Here is a 21,452-nt window from a genome sequence, read left to right on the forward strand (position 1 = left end):
AAAACAAATAAATGTATTTTAACCTCCTGGGTGCCACTGCCCCCGTACAAGGACATCATGCCACCGTATGGTCATATAAAGAACACATTCAGGGCTTTTAAGAAATACCAAATATTTGGAGGATTTAACAGGACAACAACTTCTTCTTGGTCTTTAAAAATGACTGAATGATCAAATTTAGCACTCTTATGGAAATAAAGTAGCCTATTTTGTAATTATTAATTAAATCGGACTAATTTTCAGATTGTTATAAATCAACATCTCTGGAAAATGTTATGGGTTTTCTAATCAAAATATGACTTTCTGTTACAAAACAGGGCATTGATTTCATACATGTCCTCAACAGAGAACAGCATGGGGGACTACAGCATGTCCATCAGGCATTTTAGGAGACAAGTGACTATGGAAAGAAATGACATATCAGTGCTCCTATAAAATATTAGATATTATTATGAAAATATTGCCAACTATTACTTCCATTATTTCACAACGTTTTCATCACATGTTGCTGCTCCAAGAACACATTAATATGAAAATAAGATCCAAGGTATACATGCAGTGAAATGAAAGTCCATTTGTGTCTTATGCTCTAAACAATGTAATGACATGAAAAAATACAAAAATTTAAAAGACTTTGTTTTCCTGGGTCTTTGGGGAATAAGAGGAGGAATGTTTAGACAGAGTAGGCCTAGTATACAAATGCAAACTGTATTTATTTGTGCATTCAGTTTTGGTGCTAAATGTTTCTGTGAATCCAAGCGACAAGGGTATCCTAGCAAAAAACATAAACTCTTACAGATTAGAGCTTACTACTCCCCCTAGTGTCGTTTATCGGAACATTAAAGCCTAATGTACAACTGTTTATGGAAACACGTGTGAAATAAATATAGCCTAACACATACTTAACTAATAAAATGAAAGAGGTAACTTTCAAAATTATTCATAGAATACACCCTGTAAAAGAGTATATTATCAACATTGGTACAATTAAAATATATAACGTTAGCCTAACGTATAGGCTAGCCTACTCTAAAATGAATTGAATTGAATATAACAATGTCCAACAGTATTACTTTGAATCCTCCTCTTATAATAGATGTATTAGTGATCATTTAGGCTATTTAAATTTATCATGACTAATCAACACATTAATATTTAGATTATATGGTAGGCCTATGACAGGCAAAAAGTCAGTGTCAAAATTCCCTCACTCGTTTTTCATTCACTCCTTTTTAGTGGAGGCTATTTGGCCTAATATATGGACGTGTGAATGAGAAGGGAAGATCGAAGTAATAAGTTGGTAAGTCCGCAATTACGATGTCGTTTAAACTACTTTCATTGTTTTTTATTTATTTATGTAGAAAAAAATGAATAAAGAACAAAGAATGCGCTTTAGGTGTGTTTTGCATAAAGCCAAAATGAATCTGCAGCCGATGGTACAGGTCAGTGCTCTTTAAGTTGTTTATGTTTAATATTATCTGCTTTGAGTGACATGAGGTAATTTAGCCATCTCTCGTCTCCTCCATCCATGAGCTCATCTCGTGACGCTTTTGTTTGCTCCCTGTTGTACCATGGTTGTACCCTTTTTTTACGGTCTATGGTTGTACCCGTTCATGTATTTTGAAGGAGGCGTCGCTTTGGAGTGCTGCAGGTATGACATCACTTTGTAGTTTGTAGGCACATAAAATACATTAGTAATATACCTATGCTATAGGCCTACCCCACTCGTTATTCTTAAAGCTGTTATGTGTCTTGAAAAAGGTGGTTGCTAACAAGTGGCTAGATGAGACTACAGAGGCTGCCGGGGACATTAAACGTCATCACAATTAAAAGGCAAGCGCAGTCTGCTTTTACAGCCTCATTATGCTCATAACTGTGCTCTTATAAACTAGTCTAACTGAAACGTTCTTGGAAAATGTTTTTAGATAAAAAATTAAATAGTTAGTTAAATATAGAAGTCGAGCGACTATGGTGTAGTTTGTTTAGCCTTTTAGCTTTTTTACTTCTGCTGACTGGCTTCAAAATTAATAAAAGATAGTGTTCTTCTGTGATAATTATATTGATGGAAAAAATGTAAGTATAATATGATATATGTTTGTTGAGCACAGAGCTTATTATTTGTTATAATCCAGAAGCCTATGGGAAAATCTTGTTTTCTTTTTTCTTCAAGGTTGGCCTACAAAGTGACGTCATACCTGCACCAATCTATAGCTAGTAGGGTTGTGACGGTGAGGTTTTTTAACATTAATATGAGTTCTCCTAGCCTGAATATTGTCCCCAAGAGGCTAGAAATTTTGATCGGTGTAAACAGAGTTCAGGCTGTCTTTCTCTGGCTTTGAGAAAATGAGAGCTCAGAGGAGCTGATCCTGAATTCTCTTGTTATGACGTCATACCAGGAAAGGTTTCCTCCCCTTCCTCTGCTTCGCCCTCCCGGAGAATTAGTAGAGAATGGATTCAGTTTATCAGTCGCGATGTCAGCAGCACAGGCTTTACCATATGGATTTGACAGCACCGCCACAAACAGTGAGTAACAGTGTTCATTAATGCCTGATCTGGGATCAGTGAGTTCTGATGTGTAGCTAATCATTCAAGTTCACACAGACTTTCTTTCTAAATCGTTTAAAACTGTCAGTCCTGCAGCTGGCCGTCTTGATGCATCAGTGAATCAAGCCAGTGACTAAGACCATCAACTTCACTCGTTTCTGTTAGCAGCATGAAACAAATCTGTTATTTAAATGATTAAACTAGAGAGAGCGATCAAAGAACACTCTTTATAATGTTTGGATCTGTCAATCACATGCAACGTTATATCTGCAGTGCACACTTGTCCAAACTGCCGTTATAATGAATGACGAGTTAAGCTGTTCAACAGAGGCTCTTACTGTATTCATGTCGATGTGGTGTTTGTTATTAGTTGTGGTGAAAGCATTTTGTGAGAGAAATAACGCTTCAAAGTTAACTCGTGTTTATTCAGAACTCTCAGATATAAACAAAATAAACTCGCGCTCTCAACAACTCGGTACAATAACACTTTCTCAGCAATCTTTCCCCAGCTCTGTCTTTCTCTGGACTGGCAGTGCTGCAGCTGCTGCTTGCGTCTCATTAAAGGCGGGGGTACACTGTGCGAAATTCGGACACTCGGGAGGTTGTGAGATATTGCAGACGCTACGAGTCAGTTAATTTGATCATTGCATCAAATCAGCTGGTACACGGCACGACTGTTTGCACCGCGAGCCGGCTTCGATCACGCAAGCTTTCGCGTTAAACACAGAGACCAGAGCTTTCAATGTTGCTGATAGTTTCAGATACAAAATACAGGTCCTTCTCAAAAAATTAGCATATTGTGATGAAGTTCATTATTTTCCATAATGTAATGATAAAAATTAAACTTTCATATATTTTAGATTTATTGCACACCAACTGAAATATTTCAGGTCTTTTATTGTTTTAATACTGATGATTTTGGCATACAGCTCATGAAAACCCAAAATTCCTATCTCAAAAAATTAAAATTAGCATATCATGAAAAGGTTCTCTAAACGAGCTATTAACCTAATCATCTGAATCAACTAATTAACTCTAAACACCTGCAAAAGATTCCTGAGGCTTTTAAAAACTCCCAGCCTGGTTCATTACTCAAAACCGCAATCATGGGTAAGACTGCCGACCTGACTGCTGTCCAGAAGGCCATCATTGACACCCTCAACCGAGAGGGTAAGACACAGAAAGACATTTCTGAACGAATAGGCCGTTCCCAGAGTGCTGTATCAAGGCACCTCAGTGGGAAGTCTGTGGGAGGGAAAAAGTGTGGCAAAAAAACGCTGCACAACGAGAAGAGGTGACCGGACCCTGAGGAAGATTGTGGAGAAGGACCGATTCCAGACCTTGGGGGACCTGCGGAAGCAGTGGACTGAGTCTGGAGTAGAAACATCCAGAGCCGCCGTGCACAGGCGTGTGCAGGAAATGGTCTACAGGTGCCGCATTCCCCAGGTCAAGCCACTTTTGGGCTACAGAGAAGCAGCACTGGACTGTTGCTCAGTGGTACTAAATACTTTTTTCAGATGAAAGCAAATTTTGCATGTCATTCGGAAATCAAGGTGCCAGAGTCTGGAGGAAGACTGGGGAGAAGGAAATGCCAAAATGCCTGAAGTCCAGTGTCAAGTCCCCACAGTCAGTGATGGTCTGGGGTGCCATGTCAGCTGCTGGTGTTGGTCCACTGTGTTTTATCAAAGGCAGGGTCAATGCAGCTAGCTATCAGGAGATTTTGGAGCACTTCATGCTTCCATCTGCTGAAAAGCTTTATGGAGATGAAGATTTGGTTTTTCAGCACGACCTGGCACCTGCTCACAGTGCCAAAACCACTGGTAAATGGTTTACTGACCATGGTATTACTGTGCTCAATTGGCCTGCCAACTCTCCTGACCTGAACCCCATAGAGAATCTGTGGGATATTGTGAAGAGAAAGTTGAGAGACGCAAGACCCAACACTCTGGATGAGCTTAAGGCCGCTATCGAAGCATCCTGGGCCTCCATAACACCTCAGCAGAGCCACAGGCTGATCGCCTCCATGCCACGCCGCATTGAAGCAGTCATTTCTGCAAAAGGATTCCCGACCAAGTATTGAGTGCATAACTGAACATAATTATTTGAAGGTTGACTTTAAAAAAAAATTAAAAACACTTTTCTTTTATTGGTCGGATGAAATATGCTAATTTTTTGAGATAGGAATTTTGGGTTTTCATGAGCTGTATGCCAAAATCATCAGTATTAAAACAATAAAAGACCTGAAATATTTCAGTTGGTGTGCAATAAATCTAAAATATATGAAAGTTTAATTTTTATCAATACATTATGGAAACTAATGAACTTTATCACAATATGCTAATTTTTTTAGAAGGACCTGTAAGTGTGCAAATGATTTGTTGAAAAGCTGAGTAGCCATTCATTACATTAGCCATTCCTTTCAACTAAAACAACCAGAAGGAGAGAGACGGCGCGCCGCACACGTGAGAGAGAGAAAGTGTGTGTGTGTGTGTGTACGATGTATGGTTGCAGCCACTGAGCTTTAGCCTAATAATACTCAAAGAAGTAATGGCAATAGGGGACAGCCATACGCTGGTTAAAGTTGTTTAAACATGCTTAAAAATTATCGTAAGATCGGGAGGTGCTCCTAACGTGCTCGGCTCGTTTCGCATTTCCTCTCACACGGTGCGAGCCATGACCATACGAGCATCCACGATGTCCACGCGATTTCTCCCGAGAGAAAAAAAAGTCTGCGAGTTCGTACGACAGCAAAAATCGCACAGTGTACGCCCGCCTTAAACCACGCCCCCTCTGCTCATTACAAATGCAAAGATGTCAGCCAATCACATCAGTGGGTGTTTTCACTGCCGTCTCACAGCAGACACGCATAGAAAAAATGCATTTTATTTCTAAATTATTATTATTATTTTGTAAAAACCATACTAACAATATAAGTACACCTCAGGAAACATTATAAAATAATTTTTTTTTTTAAAAGTCTTTCCACACATCAGGACTGGGTGTGTCAAAAATGGGAGACATACAAAATGTGCATGGCTGGGGCAGGTTTGAAAGCCCCTGTTGTAGAGGACGCTGTTATCTTCTGGATCAAAACAGGCAGAAAAAAAATTCTTGTGAAATCCTTTTTTTTTTTTCTTTTTTTTTTGTGCCTGTTCAACACCTTAAAAATAATGCATGAAGCTAGAATAATACTGTTTTTCTTTTGTTTTTAAATCAATGCTCTGTTCTTTCTTTTGAACAAAAAATAATCTGTAATTACATTTTTGTGAAAATTATCAAAAACTCTGGCGGTGGCTGGCAACTTTATAAAAAAAATAAAAAAAATAAAAGAGTTATACAAAATATGACATGACTTTCTGGTGGCATTCATGTGCATTCAACTCGTAAATGCAATATTTATGACATGATTTGAATGCACCATTAGTGCTTCAGCGAGTGTAAGAATTAAACATTTTAGTCACCTTTACAAAATGGCCATGCATCGACGTAATTTTTTAATCACAAAATAATTACTTTAAATCCACGTTTCACTTCCTGGAGTCCAGTTGTTTCTGTGAACATTTCTCTTTTCTGTAGCTTTCGGCAGTCTGACTGTACAAATAGATTTGAAAAGAAATCTGAGGTATGTTTTTACAGTCTCAAAGCTCTTTCCCGTTTTAGATGTGTTTTGTGTGTTTTTCGTGACTTGAATGCACCATTAATTCTTCAGTGAGTATATGAATGAACAATTTTAAGGCACTTGGTAGTTCATTCACAATTCGGATGCCTTTACAAAATAGCCAACTACTGTATGTAGGGGATAGGAAGGGATTTCGGACACACAGCACTAGGTTGCATCCGATGCATCCTCAGTATCAAGAACACATCTGGGGGCATCCTCTGTTTGATGGCTGGATTGAAGGCAATGTAAGACAGGCAGTATTCTTCTGTTGGAGTGTTTTGGCAAAAGGGCATACAGTAGCAGCGATTGTCCACTCCCATAAAGCTCCTCAGTCTCAAAATACTCATATGTTTGCATATATATTAGTATTTTTTGCTTTTTTTGCTTTTGCTTTTGCTTTTGCTTATTGAAGAATTTGTTATTAAATTCCCATGGAGAAAATTGGGAAAACACACGGAACCAAGGCTATTGAAAAAGTGAGTTTTCACTCTATTACATCATGGACTGGGATTGTCTGACACAGGCATCCGATTGAATTCGCCCATTGTTGGCTTGTCACATGATTCAGGGCTCCTCTATAGGAAGAACAACCTTTGGCACATGGTGGCTAGACACAAAAAAGTGTCTGTTCTTATGCTCTAAACGCTTTAATCAGTGGTCTGATTTTTTTTTAATGCCATATTTGAAAGGATCCTTTTTCTATCTGTTGATACTAATGCTTTGTGAGTCTGCTAGGAAAAGCCATTAGAAGAAATGCTACTGATAAAGCAGCATTTGTAATGTATCAAGTACAAATAGGAGCAACCCCCCCCCCCTTCTTTTACTATTTGTTTTAATAATTTCATTCAGCAAGGATGCATTAAATTGATTAAAAAACAGTAAATAGTTTATAATGTTACAACAAATTTTATCTTGAACCTTCTATTCATCAAATAATTAAAAAGATGTATTGCAGTTTCCATGATTTTGTATTTTTCAGCATCATATTAGAATGATTTCTGAAGGATCATGTGACACTGAAGACTGGAGTAATGATGCTGAAAATTCATCTTTGATCACAGCAATAAATTACATTTTAATATATATTTAAATAGAAAACCGCTATTTCAAATTTGTATATTGTTTCCATTAGTTTTTTTTTTTAATCAAATCTTTTTATGAAATAAATGCTGCCTTGGTGAGCAGAAGAGACTTCTTTCAATACAATATACACACACTTTACAGACCTCAAACCTTTAAAGGTGTCATGAACTGGCTTTTTAATTTTTTTACACTGTTGTCTGAGGTCAACTAATGATGTTTGTGAGTTTTTACATTCAAAAGCATCATAATGAATAAGTAATAGGCTATTTTCTACAGTGGTTTTGAGGCTCAATCTTGAACGCTGGGTTTTGATGGGCATGCCACACTGGAGACTTGGAATAAACGCCCATAGTTTGAATTGGATAAGATTTGCATATTTAATGAGCTTCAGCTCCTCTGTCAGTTCAGTTCACATGAGGGAGGGATTGTTTTGAAAGCGGCAACCAGAATGATTCTCTCGATCACAGAGCTCGTAAACGTCTTTATCAAACCAACACAAAGATTTATTTTTTCATCCAGATTGATTGGAATGTTATTTTTGTATTACTTGGCCCGCCCGATCGGTGGATATAAGCGCAAAGTGCACACACACACACACACACACACACACACACACACACACACACACACACACACACACACATACACACACACACAAACAAACACACACACGTGTGCGTGCCCCTCAAATATCAAATCAAGAAAGTGAACAATGCAGATCAAGAAATGAATGTTATTTCACTATTTAAGAATCACCAGCTTGCCGACGGGCTTAAGTTTTGGTAGCCCATTTGGAAAACACATAGCCACGGGATGTTGGGCTTTGCGAGTCCTGGCCCATAACATTACATGTCTGAGTCTGACCCCAAATCGCAATCAACCAACAAATAAAGTATTCTCCTGCAGCCTGTGAGAGTGTGCTAAGGTATGTTCTGATCTCAATGCAATACCATCACATATAAAAAACAATGTTTACTCACATAAGTGTGTTGCACCATTCCTGTCGGATCCAAAATAGAAGGAACATCTTTGTGTTTTAATCTCAATATGTCTGCAAATCCAGTATCGACCTGTGACTGTGACACACGCAGCCTGCAATGTCTTCCCCACGTGAGCTGGAACTTCTTTAAAAATAAAGTTCAACCACACATTTCTAATATTAGTATACAAAGACTGTGTTCTTCCACAACCAGGAAAAGCGCAATATCTTGCTATCTTCTTCTGCATGTTTATTGTTGCCGGCTAGCACGATCCAAACAGCTCTGAGTCGGTGGGCGGCATGACTGAATTTAGGACTGAATTTAGCCTGCTTATTATTCTGTAGAGGCGGTGTTAGCCACACGATTACATCAGGATGAGGCATATTCTGAGATCGATCGTTTTCTAGGCCTGGTGTCTATAAAAAGCTTTTCTTTGACTAACAAGGAAGTTTTCAGCTCTGAAACTTACAGGAAATTTTTATATTACCATGACCTTTTATATATCAAAACTCAAGGGAAAGTTGATTTCTCAAATCATCACCCCTTTAAATGTATGTTACATCGATAAAACTGCTCTGAAGGCAACCTTATCTTCTGTCACTTCTCTTTATTGTTAACATTTTCATCTGCAGCAGAAATGTGTACAGATATTGTGTTACTGTCTACAGTAGAGAAAGAGGGTCAATAAAGGCTTGGCATCTGCTATAAAATTTAACAAAAAAAAAACAAAAAAACTGTATAATGATTAACAAGTATCTGAATATTGGAGGTTGGAGTTAGAATCTGTATGTTGACCATAAAAGTTTAGCAACAACTATTCTAAATGAAATAATTTAAATAATAATAAAAATAACCTCCTGATATTTCTTAATGAGAATGAGCCTTTTAGACATTTTTAAGAGTGAAGAAGATGCTCCCATACTTGGTGGATCTTTTATGTTAATTATGTCACAGTTACTGCTTGTGCTTGCATGGCTAAGTTTGTCAGCATATATTGTCCCAGATCCTTTATACTTCCTTCCTCTCAGATCACAGCAAAATAAATCTTTGCGGGCACATACATAGACATGCATAGATGCCTAGCAGCTGTTTCAATATGTAAGCTATCCGTCATATTGGAATAGTCAAAGCCGGTCGGTGAAAATTTGAGAGCTAATTGACGGCAACCTAGACACGTGTATGATTATTTATGAAATAGACTTCAGCAGATGATTTTGATAAACTAACATAATACAAGACGACGGCGATAGCTAACATATCATTAAAAAATGTACCATAGTGTAAAAATCTTTTCATATTACTAATTATAATGTTTATACTAATCCATAAACATCATTTAAGCAATTTGAATGGTTTTATACGTTACAAGATTCAACTTTATTTTTTTAATATGATTTAAGTTTAAATGACTTGAATTAAGAATTGCTGATTAAAATTAAATTACAGGGTACATAACACAGTTTCTGCCAATCTCATGGTAATCTTGAGTACCTATAGAGTATTATTGCATCTTTAATATCTTATATATTATATAAAAGACAGATACACTGTACTGATTTGTGGAGGCGTGGGGTGGGTGGAGCTAAAGTCACAAGAATAACGTTCGATTTACTATACGTTCGTGTTGTAGACATTATAAACATTTATGGTCATAAAGGGATGGACATAGTCAGAAACAATGCTCAGGTAGGCTGTGGCATTTAAACGATGCCCGATTGGCACTAAAGGGGCCTAAAGTGTGCCAAGAAAACATCCCCCACACCATTACACCACCACCACCAGCCTGCACAGTGGTAACAAGGCATGATGGATCCATGTTCTCATTCTGTTTACGCCAAATTCTGACTCTACCATCTGAATGTCTCAACAGAAATCGAGACTCATCAGACCAGGCAACATTTTTTCAGTCTTCAACTGTCCAATTTTGGTGAACTCGTGCAAATTGTAGCCTCTTTTGGAGATGAGTGGTACCAAGTGGGGACTTCTGCTGTTGTAGCCCATCCGCCTCAAGGTTGTGTGTGTTGTGGCTTCACAAATGCTTTGCTGCATACCTCGGTTGTAACGAGTGGTTATTTCAGTCAAAGTTGCTCTTCTATCAGCTTGAATCCGTCGGCCCATTCTCCTCTGACCTAGCATCAACAAGGCATTTTCACCCACAGGACTGCCCCATACTGGATGTTTTTCCCTTTTCACACCATTCTTTGTAAACTCTAGAAGTGTTTGTGTGTGAAAATCCCAGTAACTGAGCAGATTTTGAAATACTCAGACCAGCCCGTCTGGCAGCAACAACCATGCCAGCCTCAAAATAGCTTAAATTGTCTTTCTTTCCCATTCTCAAAATAGCTTAAATTGTCTTTCTTTCCCATTCTCAAAATAGCTTAAATTGTCTTTCTTTCCCATTCTCAAAATAGCTTAAATTGTCTTTCTTTCCCATTCTCAAAATAGCTTAAATTGTCTTTCTTTCCCATTCTGACATTCAGTTTGGAGTTCAGGAGATTGTCTTGACCAGGACCACACCCCTAAATGCATTGCAGCAACTGCCATGTGATTGGTTAATTAGATAATTTTATTAATGAGAAATTGAACAGGTGTTCCTAATAATCCTTTAGGTGAGTGTATATATCTATGGTCACATGTATTTCTCTGAGCAGCTAGCATTTTATGTATTCTAAATATACACAAATAATATTTTCACGCTTATTGAATCATTCGATAAAATTACAGCTTGGCTAAAAATGATGTACAATAATGAATATTCTACTCTTTAATTTCTCATCAGATCTCATTATTTCATAGGCTCTGTGACCCTAATATAAGGAATAAAGTATAAACTGTAAGGAATAACGTGTTGGAGAATGGATGTATGGATCATTTCATCTCATGCATGTTCTTTGTTGGCTTGTTACACTAACTTTTGAAAAAACCTTCTAAATGGCAAAAATATTGATCACAGTGAGCATGATGCTGAGGGGGACAGTCAAAAACGGATATAAATCATTTACATACAGTAAATATCGAAATAGTAAGGTTCTCTTATACTCTTAAAAATGTTTCTCTTAGAAGAAAAGGTTCTATATAGAACCTTAAATGGTTAGTTCACCCAAAAATTCTGTCATTAATTCCTCACCCTCATGTCATTCCAAACCCGTCATACCATTTTGGAACACAAATGAAGATGTTTTTGATGAAATCCGGGAGGTTTCTGAACCCCCATAACATCAACGCCATTACCACTTTCAAGGCCCAGAAAGATAATTAAGACATTGTTATAATGTTCATAGTGGTTTAACCTTAATGTTATGAAGCGAAGAGAATATTTTTAGTGTGCAAAAAAGCCCCCAAAAAATAATGACTTTATTCAACAATTTCTTCTCTGCTGTGTCAGTCTGCGATGCTGTTTACGCGAACCACAACGTATGCGTGGGATGCTGATTCAGGAGCCGTTCGGATGTAGAACCTGAAAGTGCTACACTTACTACGTCAACAGTGTAGGAGAATGACACAGAAGTGAAGAGATTTTTGTATAAAGTTGATATTTTTTATTTGTTTTGATTTGCGATATTCTCATCACTTTATTACATTAAGGTTGAACCACTGTAGTCACTATTTTAACAATGTCTTTACTGGCTTTCTGGACCTTGAACGTGTTTAATAAATTGCTGTCTATGGAAGGGTCAGAGCTCTCGGATATCATCAGAAAAATCTTTATTTGTGTTCAGAAGACGAACGAAGGTCTTACGGGTTTTGAGCGATATGAGGGTTCTGTCAGGCTCTCCACTTTAAAGAATCCATTTTCTGGGTTAAGGTTTAATAAATTAATTTTGTTTTAATAAAATGTTATGAGTTAAGCGGCTCGTAAACACACATTATCAGTAGGAAAAATTGAAATAACCCATTAAACAAGAAAGTTATGCAATCCATTAGGCCATTCCTTCTTATATGGAACCTATTTGACATAAATGTTTTTTAGTTTTTTTTTTTTATTGAGCCAATAGTTCGATATAGAGATCTTTAGAGTGTAATACTGTTATGATGGATTTTCATAATTCTGGGGGGAAAGTAAAACAATACAAATCTATATACGTATAAAAGCAATCAGAAAAGTAGCAAAAACTATGATGAAGTCACAGTTAAAAAGTTTCCAAAACAGAAAATTGGTTGGTTTTAATAAAAATCAGCCCGTGGGACACAGAAGAGCCTATAGTTGAAGAAACACTCAAAATGGCTAACTAGCCGTGGTTAACGGGAACCTTGTGTTTCCCCCTCTCTCATCTGCTCTTTAATGTTGTCCAGTTTTTTTCTGAACCCTCTCAGTGTCTCTCTCTCTCTCTCTCTCTCTCTCTCTCTCTCTCTCTCTCTCTCTCTCTCTCTCTCTCTCTCTCTCTCTCTCTCTCTCTCTCTCTCTCTCTCCCTCTCCCTCTCCCTCTCCCTCTCCCTCCCTCCCCAATGTCCTTCTCTCAGTTTGTTTTTGTTTTCCAAACAAGGTTCCCTTTACAGGAAATTGTGTATTCTGGAAGCGTTCAGGAAGCCAGAGAGCAGGTTTCCTGTTGGAGCCATGGCTACAAAAAAGAAAAGGAAAAAAAAAAGCAGGGAGGAAGAGAGAAAACGGGGTGGTCGGGGGGGTTGGGTGAAAGGGGTTCGGTAATGTCCAAACTGGTGAAGAATAAGCAGGCAGTTATTTCTCTCCCCTCCCCTCGCTCCTCTGCCCTCCCCTTTGCAAAAAAAGTTCTGACATTTCAAGCCTCCACTCAACATCAGCACGATGACCTCCTGAACAACGTGGAGGGAAAAAGGACATAGACAGACAGACCGACTGAAGTGGAAAGAGCGTCTCTTCTGCAAAGCTTCTTGGTGGGACAGAAGCTTGTCCCGTAACTTTTTCCCTCAGACTCGACACAGAATTTCACCTCACATTCTGGACAGAGGCATAAGGGGGGAGAGACCCTGATGATGAAGTGACGTTGGGCGTGTACCGCTCCAGAATTCTTCGCCCACACCAGCTCTTTGGTGGCTCAGTCAAGATGTGAGCGGATGATTTCTTTTGTTTGACACCGTGGACTTCCTGATTTGTGTCTTTTTTTCTTTTTGACCGCATTTCCCCCCCTTCCCATCCCATGCGTTGTGGGAACCAATGGTTGATTTTAAGGTGAATTTACTCTGATCTGGATACTTTACGGAAGCCTGATGAAGAATAAGGCTGCCAAGCTGAAGTCCAAAAGGAAAGGAACTGAAAATGCATTCGGCTGTGACTTGACTGAACATCTGCAGAATTCAGGACAAGACGGTAAATTCCTCTTTTCCATACTCACTCCTCCTCTTGCCATTCATAGAACGGCTGCCCCTTTTCTCAAAGCCCCAGCAGTCATAATAAGTTTACTTTATTACGGACCCACGCCGGAGCAGAGCCTGGGCCTCTGCGTAAACATTAGCTACGTGTAATAAACCAACACCCATCTTGAGTGCTGGTTGGGTGATGTGTCTGTGTTTTTGTGCGATTGAACAGAAGATACTTTATTCAGAGTCTGGCTAACTTTTGAGTCTTTGCGGTGGACACTTTTCCTCTTGCCTTTAACCATTTAACAGTAACGTATTGCCTAATAGTCTCCACTTTGGGTGTGTGAATGGCTATAAAACAAATGTGAATGTAATCTTAGCCTGTTTTGCACTTAGAGTTACCGAATAGCCCTACACATAAGCGTTAAAAGAAAATAAAGAGCAAAGGAAATGTTCAGAGGAAGAGGAAGGGGGAAAAAAGGAGGAGAAAAGGGAGGACTAGATTTTAAAGACATACTGTTCATGTTAAATGGAGACATTGTGTTTATGAAACATCATTATATTCCCTTTCAATGGCTGTTCTTTTACAAATCACCTTTAAAAGTGATTGTGTATTATTGAGACTTAATCATTTCAATCATGTCCATAACATTTCAATATGCCATCAGGCATTCTTCATTTGTTAGCTCAAAGTGGAGTTTTTGTTCCCCATCCTTAAAATACATTTCAGTGTGTGTTATGATTATAAATTGTTATGGTTATCAACCATAACCGCATATGATTCACCTCCTCATGCTGATCCAGAAGCAGCTTTTCCTCTCCTATCCTGAGCTCATACAGTATAAGAGACAGAACACAAAACTGATCTGGAAACAGTGTGGTGCCACCCGTAGTTTGACAGATCCATGTGACTTGACCGAGTTCAACTGAAGCCTGTAACTGTGAAACAGTCTTTTGTTTAAAATCCTGTCTGCTCACATGTTTTGATCATCGAGGCAAGAATGACTCTAAATGCTCTTGAGATATGTAATGGAAACTTTCTATATATATTTTTTTTTTAAAGAATGTGTATTCCTTTTTGTGTTGAAGTAAGATTATATTCCATCGTAATATTATTTACATTTGTATTTGTTTACTTTTAACTAAGAAAACACAATTGTTAACAATTATTACTAATGCTTACATCATTCTTTATTGTGGCGATTAAAGTCCTACTGGAGTGTCTTGAAATGTGCAGCAGTTATTCAGTGTGCTGACGTAATTTCCACTGAAACAGGAAGAGAGGGCGGGACATATCAGACAGCTCCTACCTTTTTAAAAATAGCCAAAAGCGTTTAGTTTATATCACAGCTCGTCCAGAGCCGTTGAGCTTGTTAAAGCCTGTTTCCTCCTAATCTCCTCCATATTGTTTTAAAATACAGCATTCTGTACACAATTAAAATGGTTCTGATATACGTTTTCTGGTCTGTTCCGACTCAATCACATGATCTGCTCTGTGTTATCATCTCTGGACCAGAACTGTGGTAGCCTGATGTGGTCATGATGAGTCTGAAACTGCTCCATTGGGCTGAGATTATGGGGCGTGTTTCAGCCGAACCAGGAAAGACATCAATTGGATAGACCTTCAACCAATCAGAGCAACGTGACGCATAACGTTAGTTGTCAAATGTCAACAGAACTCAACTGCACTGCGTTGCCAAGTCTGCGTTCTTTTCCGCGGGTTGTTTTCGATGTCCGCAGGTTGAAGCGACTATAATGTGATATATAGACACATGAATGCGAATATTAGCCGCAACCTTGACAAAATAACACACGTTTTACCCCCCAAATGCCGTTTTTTTTTCCGGAGAACCCCTGAGAAGCTATTGTTTAGGGCTGGTAGTTGGCGGGTTTTGTTGTAAAAACTTGGCAACCCTGCTGCACGCTCGCTGAAATAAACGATCTTTGCCGTTGTTGTAAAAAAAAAAAAAATTAAGGATGCACAGAGTATTTACAAACATGACCATCATTACTGAGAGAAATAGTGAAGGTGAGTGCATATATGAACAAGCTCTCCGTTTAGGATTTGAACAAATGCAACCCAAGCGCCTTTGATGACGTCGATGATTATGCTACTTATTATCTGTCCGTCATCGTCTAAAGCCCGCCCTGATGATTCCATTGGTCTGAACAGTTTCTGTTCGGGCATAATTACTTCTCTATGGATCGAGTCCAGACCGAACTGCCTGAGCTCAAATGTTGTGGGCAGGGCTGAGTTCGGCTGGCATCCAGGCTAGAGCTGTGGTGGTTAGCGTAACATAAAACCAGACTTTTTTTGCCCCAATGGAAAGCATTTTTACACTTTCTGAATAATTCCCTATCCCCTATATTGTGCACTATGTGCCATTCATCATGTAGAAAACAGTAAATGAGTGAACAAGTGACCGATTTTTATAATGTTGGGCGCAGGGCTTCAGATTCTAGAAAGCATTTGATTGGACAAAATATCTGATGAGAAACTTTAGTGCAGATTGATGTCGTCATGATCATTGATCCTTATTGGCTGAAGTGAGAGACTGTACGTTAGAATGCATATATCTTCTAAATGTGAATTTTGTCATTGTTTTGCACACTTTTTTGGAGCACACTAGCTTACAGATAACAGTAGGACTAACATATTCATACTAAAATCCAAAAAAACCTCATTGATTTTCTATCATTGCTTAAACATGTTATGGAGTTGTTTTTTTCTCATGCCACAGGTGCTTTTGGCTAATAATATTTAGCCATTATTTATAGTTTTCAGTCACGTGACTGTCGTGGAGCCCTGAAATGGCAAAACAGCTTTGCATAGAACTCCACAGAACTGCAGCACAAGCCTGTCAATTTTCCATCTTAAAAACAAAAATATGTGAACAAGATTCAAGTTTTGGCCATGATCAAATGATCCAAATGCAGCACCTGCTGCAGTATTTCTGTCACTAAAAACAGTGGGACGCTTTTAAAACGCTTAATGTGAAAAACACTATAGGGTGAGTTGCACAAATAAGGATTAAATTAGGCAGTTTAATGCTAATCTACGATTTGTTGATCTGGGTTTATTTTTAATTGAGTTGTGTTGCACCACTTAATATTAAACACAGATTAACCATGTAGAAAAAATGTTAGAATTAAAGGGCTGATCGGGATGAACCGATGCCAGGCTAAAGAATCCTTATTAGTGCAACCCACCCTTAAAGTGCCTTAATGTACTGTGATTGACATTAAAAGATTAAATTCAGTTTACACTTTTTTGATGATGACTACTATACAGGCGAGCAGATGAGCCAAGAATATGAACGCAAAACTTTTTCTTTATAATGGTATTTGATGGGGAAACACCTATTGAGAAACCTTGTGTTGCATTAATATTCTGTGTTCATTTGCTTGCCTGTATAAAGTATGCAACATTAATGTATATATTGAATATGGTATTTTAATATCGCTGTCTTACTACATTAAAACTTACTAAAAACCTGGTAAAAATGACTGGTGGATAATGGTGGAAAAAACCCTTTTGCCCTAGCCTAGAAATTTAGACGCACACCCTAGCGGCAGCAAATCTAATCTGCCACGAGTATCGGTCTAGCAACTCTCAGTACTCTTCTGAGCTGTAAAAACCAAACTCTGGTAGGGCCAATCACATCGTGTATAGAATCGGTGGGCGGAGCTTAACATAATGACGGCCGAGTTGCGCTTGCGTGTTACTAGTAAACACAGAAACTGGCGAACGGCGGTCTTTCGAATCAGCTTTGACCGCGACTCTGGAAGACTTGGAGTTAAGCTTTTCTCTGAGAAAAGAACAAAGAACGGCACTGAAGTCATTCTTAAGAAGGGAAGATGTGTTCGGAGTTTTGCCGACCGGATACGGCGAAAGTTTAATCTGTCAACAAGCTCCGCTTCACCTTCGTTGCTCTGGTTGGTTGTAGCGCTATCCAATCGCGTGCAGAGAGAGTTTGAAAGACAACCGTTTATCCCAAGAAGTCCTCGCTGCAGCCTGTAGCACGATGACGTACTGGATCAGATCCAACGCGTATTGGACGCGCATGCGCGGTGGTTTCATTCACAATTCGATGACGTCATATACGCATGCGCAGTAGAGTTTTGGGGACATCATTGAATGCACAGAAGAGTTTTGCTGGATAGATAAATACTCGAACCGCTCGCGCAAAAATAACGATAATAACATGCTCACGCCATCAGGACACGTTTTGCATTTTCCCTTGAATGTGTAGGCTACTGGTATTTTAAAGTTCTTTACAGATCGTGTTGCATTAAAATTACAGAGACAATTAGGCTACTTGACTCATTTTTCCTTCCACTCAACAGCAAGTATGATCAGAATATATAAAAATTAACTGTTTTGCATGCATGTACAGCGAAACTAGGATAATTTAAGCATCACATTTATGAAAAGATGTTTTATTAATCAATAATTACTTAATACTATTTATCAGTACTACAACTAGGCCTACACAGTTTAGAACATCATCTATATACAATGATCATACATTAAGACTAGCACATACGCATGATAAATTAACTCAGAGATCTGTATGAATGACATTGCCATAACGATCCATCCAGCAACGTCATCGTGCTACAGGCTGCAGCGAGGGGTGTCTCGTTTATCCGCCCCTCGGATTGAGCTGTCAATGGTGAGTTTCCAGACCAAACATCTTGATGTGCTTGTTAGGCTACTTTTGCCCTCCAGGTGGGTGTTCCTATATGGTGTTACGTCACGTGAAAACTATGATTAAGAGCACAAAATATTTTTTTATACTTATTTTTACACGTTATGAATAGAATTAAGTGCCAAGTAACATCCACCAAACCTATGACATCAAATAGTGTTTCCAAAGCAATGTTTTGGCAAGAGATGGGCAGCAATGTCTGTATACATATTGGATGAATTCTTGTATTTACCATCATGAAAGGCCTGCAATCTCTATGAATTTCTAAGACCGTTTGCAGGTTAAGCTGGTAAAGAAGCCTCTTTTGGACACCAGCACATCAGTATCCCATATGTGAAATAACATACAGAACAGTTAGTGTTTTCTACAAGATATTATTTGCTTTTCAATGACAGTATCTCCTCCAAGTGGGATTGACTATAAAAAGCAGGATTTAAAACACTTGATTGTAAAACACTAGAAAAGTCTGCCGGCAGGTCAAAATGAGAGCTTCTCTTAGTCATCTTCTTCTCACAGAACAATCATTCATTCATTTATTCTGTCGGGGGTCTTCACTGCATCCCAGCAGAATGTCTGAATAGTAATGATTTGGATTTTCCCCATTCACAATTTTTACTTTACTTTTTTCATACTTATACCACGGAATAAAAAATAGGTAATTGCTATTTTTTTTCTCACAATTTGGACTTTTAACACTAGAAAAAGGGTAAACGTTCAGAATTGCATGACATAAATTTCCAATTGGAAGTTGGAAGTCTGAATAACTATAGAGTTTATATCTCACAATTCTGAGAAAAGGCAGAATTGTGTCATGTAAACCTACAATCGCAAGAAAAAAGTAAAAAACATAACAAAAATGTGACATAAAAATGTGCAATTACCTTTTTTTTTAACTGTGAGTTTATAATGCACAGTTCTGACTTTCTTGTAATGCTGACTTTATATCTCACAATCTGAAGAACATGTTTGAATTGCGAGTTATAAAGTCATAATTGTGAGAAATAAAGTCAGAATTGCGAGACTTAAAGTCAGAATTAGGAGTTATAAACTCAGAATTGCGAGAAATAAAGTCACAATTACTTTTATTTTGTTATTCTGTTTTGGAAACAAGCTTGCATAGGGGATGTGTTGTACCGTGTGTGTTGATTTTCAGTTAGTCTAGGTTGATCTCTCTGTAGTTAAAGTGTATTGATCATGAAAATCCCTCCAGGTTTGTGCTTCAGTTTGTAGATAAGAGTAGATTAGGCATGGGAAGTGTGGACTTCCTCAGACTCTGGATGGTTCATTGGTTTAGGGTGAATGTTTTTTTTCCTACAGTGAGAGTGCTATTTCATTATTTTAAATTAGTGTTTTTAAAATTAAAAACTTGTTCGACCCATCAAAGTGGCTGGTCATTCATGTGAACAAAGTATTTTGCATCATGCTTAATAAAAGTATTAAAGGGATAGTTTCTGTCATTTATTCACCCTCATGTCGTTCCAAACCCATGAGACTTTCGTTCATGAAAATGAAATCTGAGCGATTTCTGTCCCACCATTGACAGCTACGCAACTACCATTTTGACGATTTAAAAAGTTCATAAAAAGATTGTAAAACTAATCAATTGAGCGGTTTAGTCCAAATTTAAAAATAATAATTAAATGAGGTTACATTTAATTGAATTGTGGCTCAGAATTAGGCTTAAATAAAAAGTGAATTGAAGCAAACTCCAATAAAATCCGATCCAAAGTTTAAATTCCAAATTAGACACAAACATTGTGTGAAAGCAATCCATAGTGGTTTCTGAATTGGTACAAACACTTTGTATGATGAACAGGCCAAAATGTTATTATTCACTGTCAAATCAAATCACACGACATCGATAATGATAACATCAAACCTCATTGGTTCTTGCATGTCAGGACATCATGACATAAGTGCCAAGAAGGTTTGATGATATTGACTTCAATTAAATTGTCAACATATTGAATAGACCCTATCATTTTGGCTAAAGGGGTAGAATATGAGGTGAGGCCCCCTACCATACCACACATACAGGCCCACCTGTAGCGATCCAAAATCGTTGTCAGCTATTTAATTATATGCATATCTGTGTTAAATAGCATAATACTTACTTCTCATCTCCATCGCCTTCTCCATGACCTGCATATTTCCCTTCCCAAAGCTGAGCATTGGTTGATACAGTTTTTCCAAACTGATTGTTTCTGTCACTCGTTTAAAACTTCTATCGTAACACAGCTGTTTAGTTTAACTACACATCTCATCTTGCACTTCATGACCAAAGCATCGTGCTAGAATTCGCTCTCAGCAGCTGTGAACATAAAGCTTGCAGAACTTTGTATATTTCCGGTTGACTGTATTTTATTTTGATAATGAACAGGCTGTGATGTCAAATTGGCAGAGGAACTGACATATGAGCGCATGCGATGCGCCGGCGCGATCACTTGGATTTTTTCCTCAGAAGTGGAAACTTAATACTCTGTTATTTTATAGACCTTTTATTTGTGTACATTAAAAATGACCACAAAATGTCAAGATTTTGAAAACTAAAGAAAACAACAGCAGGATATGCTTTTCTGTGTCCGTCTTCTGAACATTTTTCTGGCACACATGCACAAAAATGAAAGGAGTACTTCAGCGCTGGGAAGATGAATCTGTATTTAAACTGGGTCATTACTGTAGTAGAAATGTGAAATTATTTTTTTATTTAGTGCTTTCTAGACTGAGAAAAGACAGAAAACGTATTTTTGTCTCATGGGGATGAATGACAACAATTCCCAGAATGCTTCGCTGCCCTGTGAGGCCATTCCTAAAGCCATCGCTACTAGATTACTGAATCACTGATCACTTTCCCACCGCCACCGCGATCATTTTCATCAAATCACTTCAGTCAGAGAACAGACACTATAATTAAAAACTGACCGTGTCTGTTCAATATGTGCTTTATGTGAGGGAGTCTCAGAAAAAACATGTGGAAATGGCTCCCTCTGCTGGCTGTAGTCTTTAGTTTCTGGCCAACAATTCCTCTGATGGCGCAAATTGAGGATATTTGCCTCATGGGAGGAATTTTTCCAGAAATAAAATCTCTTGTCTCAGGGGGATATGAGGGGGTGGGGGTGGGGTGGGGGGAAGCACAATCATTCGAATACAATATATCTTTCAATAGAAAATCCTTTTTTATATGACATTTCTTTGACA

At 38.2% G+C, this 21,452-nt stretch overlaps 1 protein-coding gene across 1 annotated transcript in view; it reads left to right on the plus strand.

Moving 5' to 3' along the window:
- The first annotated feature begins 12,925 nt into the window (after positions 1-12,925).
- arhgap31 (Rho GTPase activating protein 31) overlaps positions 12,926-21,452 on the plus strand; it is a 40,636-nt gene continuing 32,109 nt past the window's right edge. Inside the window, exon 1 of the mRNA XM_067437690.1 lies at positions 12,926-13,552. Coding sequence (XP_067293791.1) covers positions 13,453-13,552 — 100 coding nt within the window. The 5' untranslated portion in view covers positions 12,926-13,452. The remainder of the gene's footprint in view (positions 13,553-21,452) is intronic.

This window comes from Pseudorasbora parva, chromosome 3 (assembly GCF_024679245.1).
Source record: "Pseudorasbora parva isolate DD20220531a chromosome 3, ASM2467924v1, whole genome shotgun sequence".
Taxonomy (NCBI): Eukaryota; Metazoa; Chordata; class Actinopteri; order Cypriniformes; family Gobionidae; genus Pseudorasbora; species Pseudorasbora parva.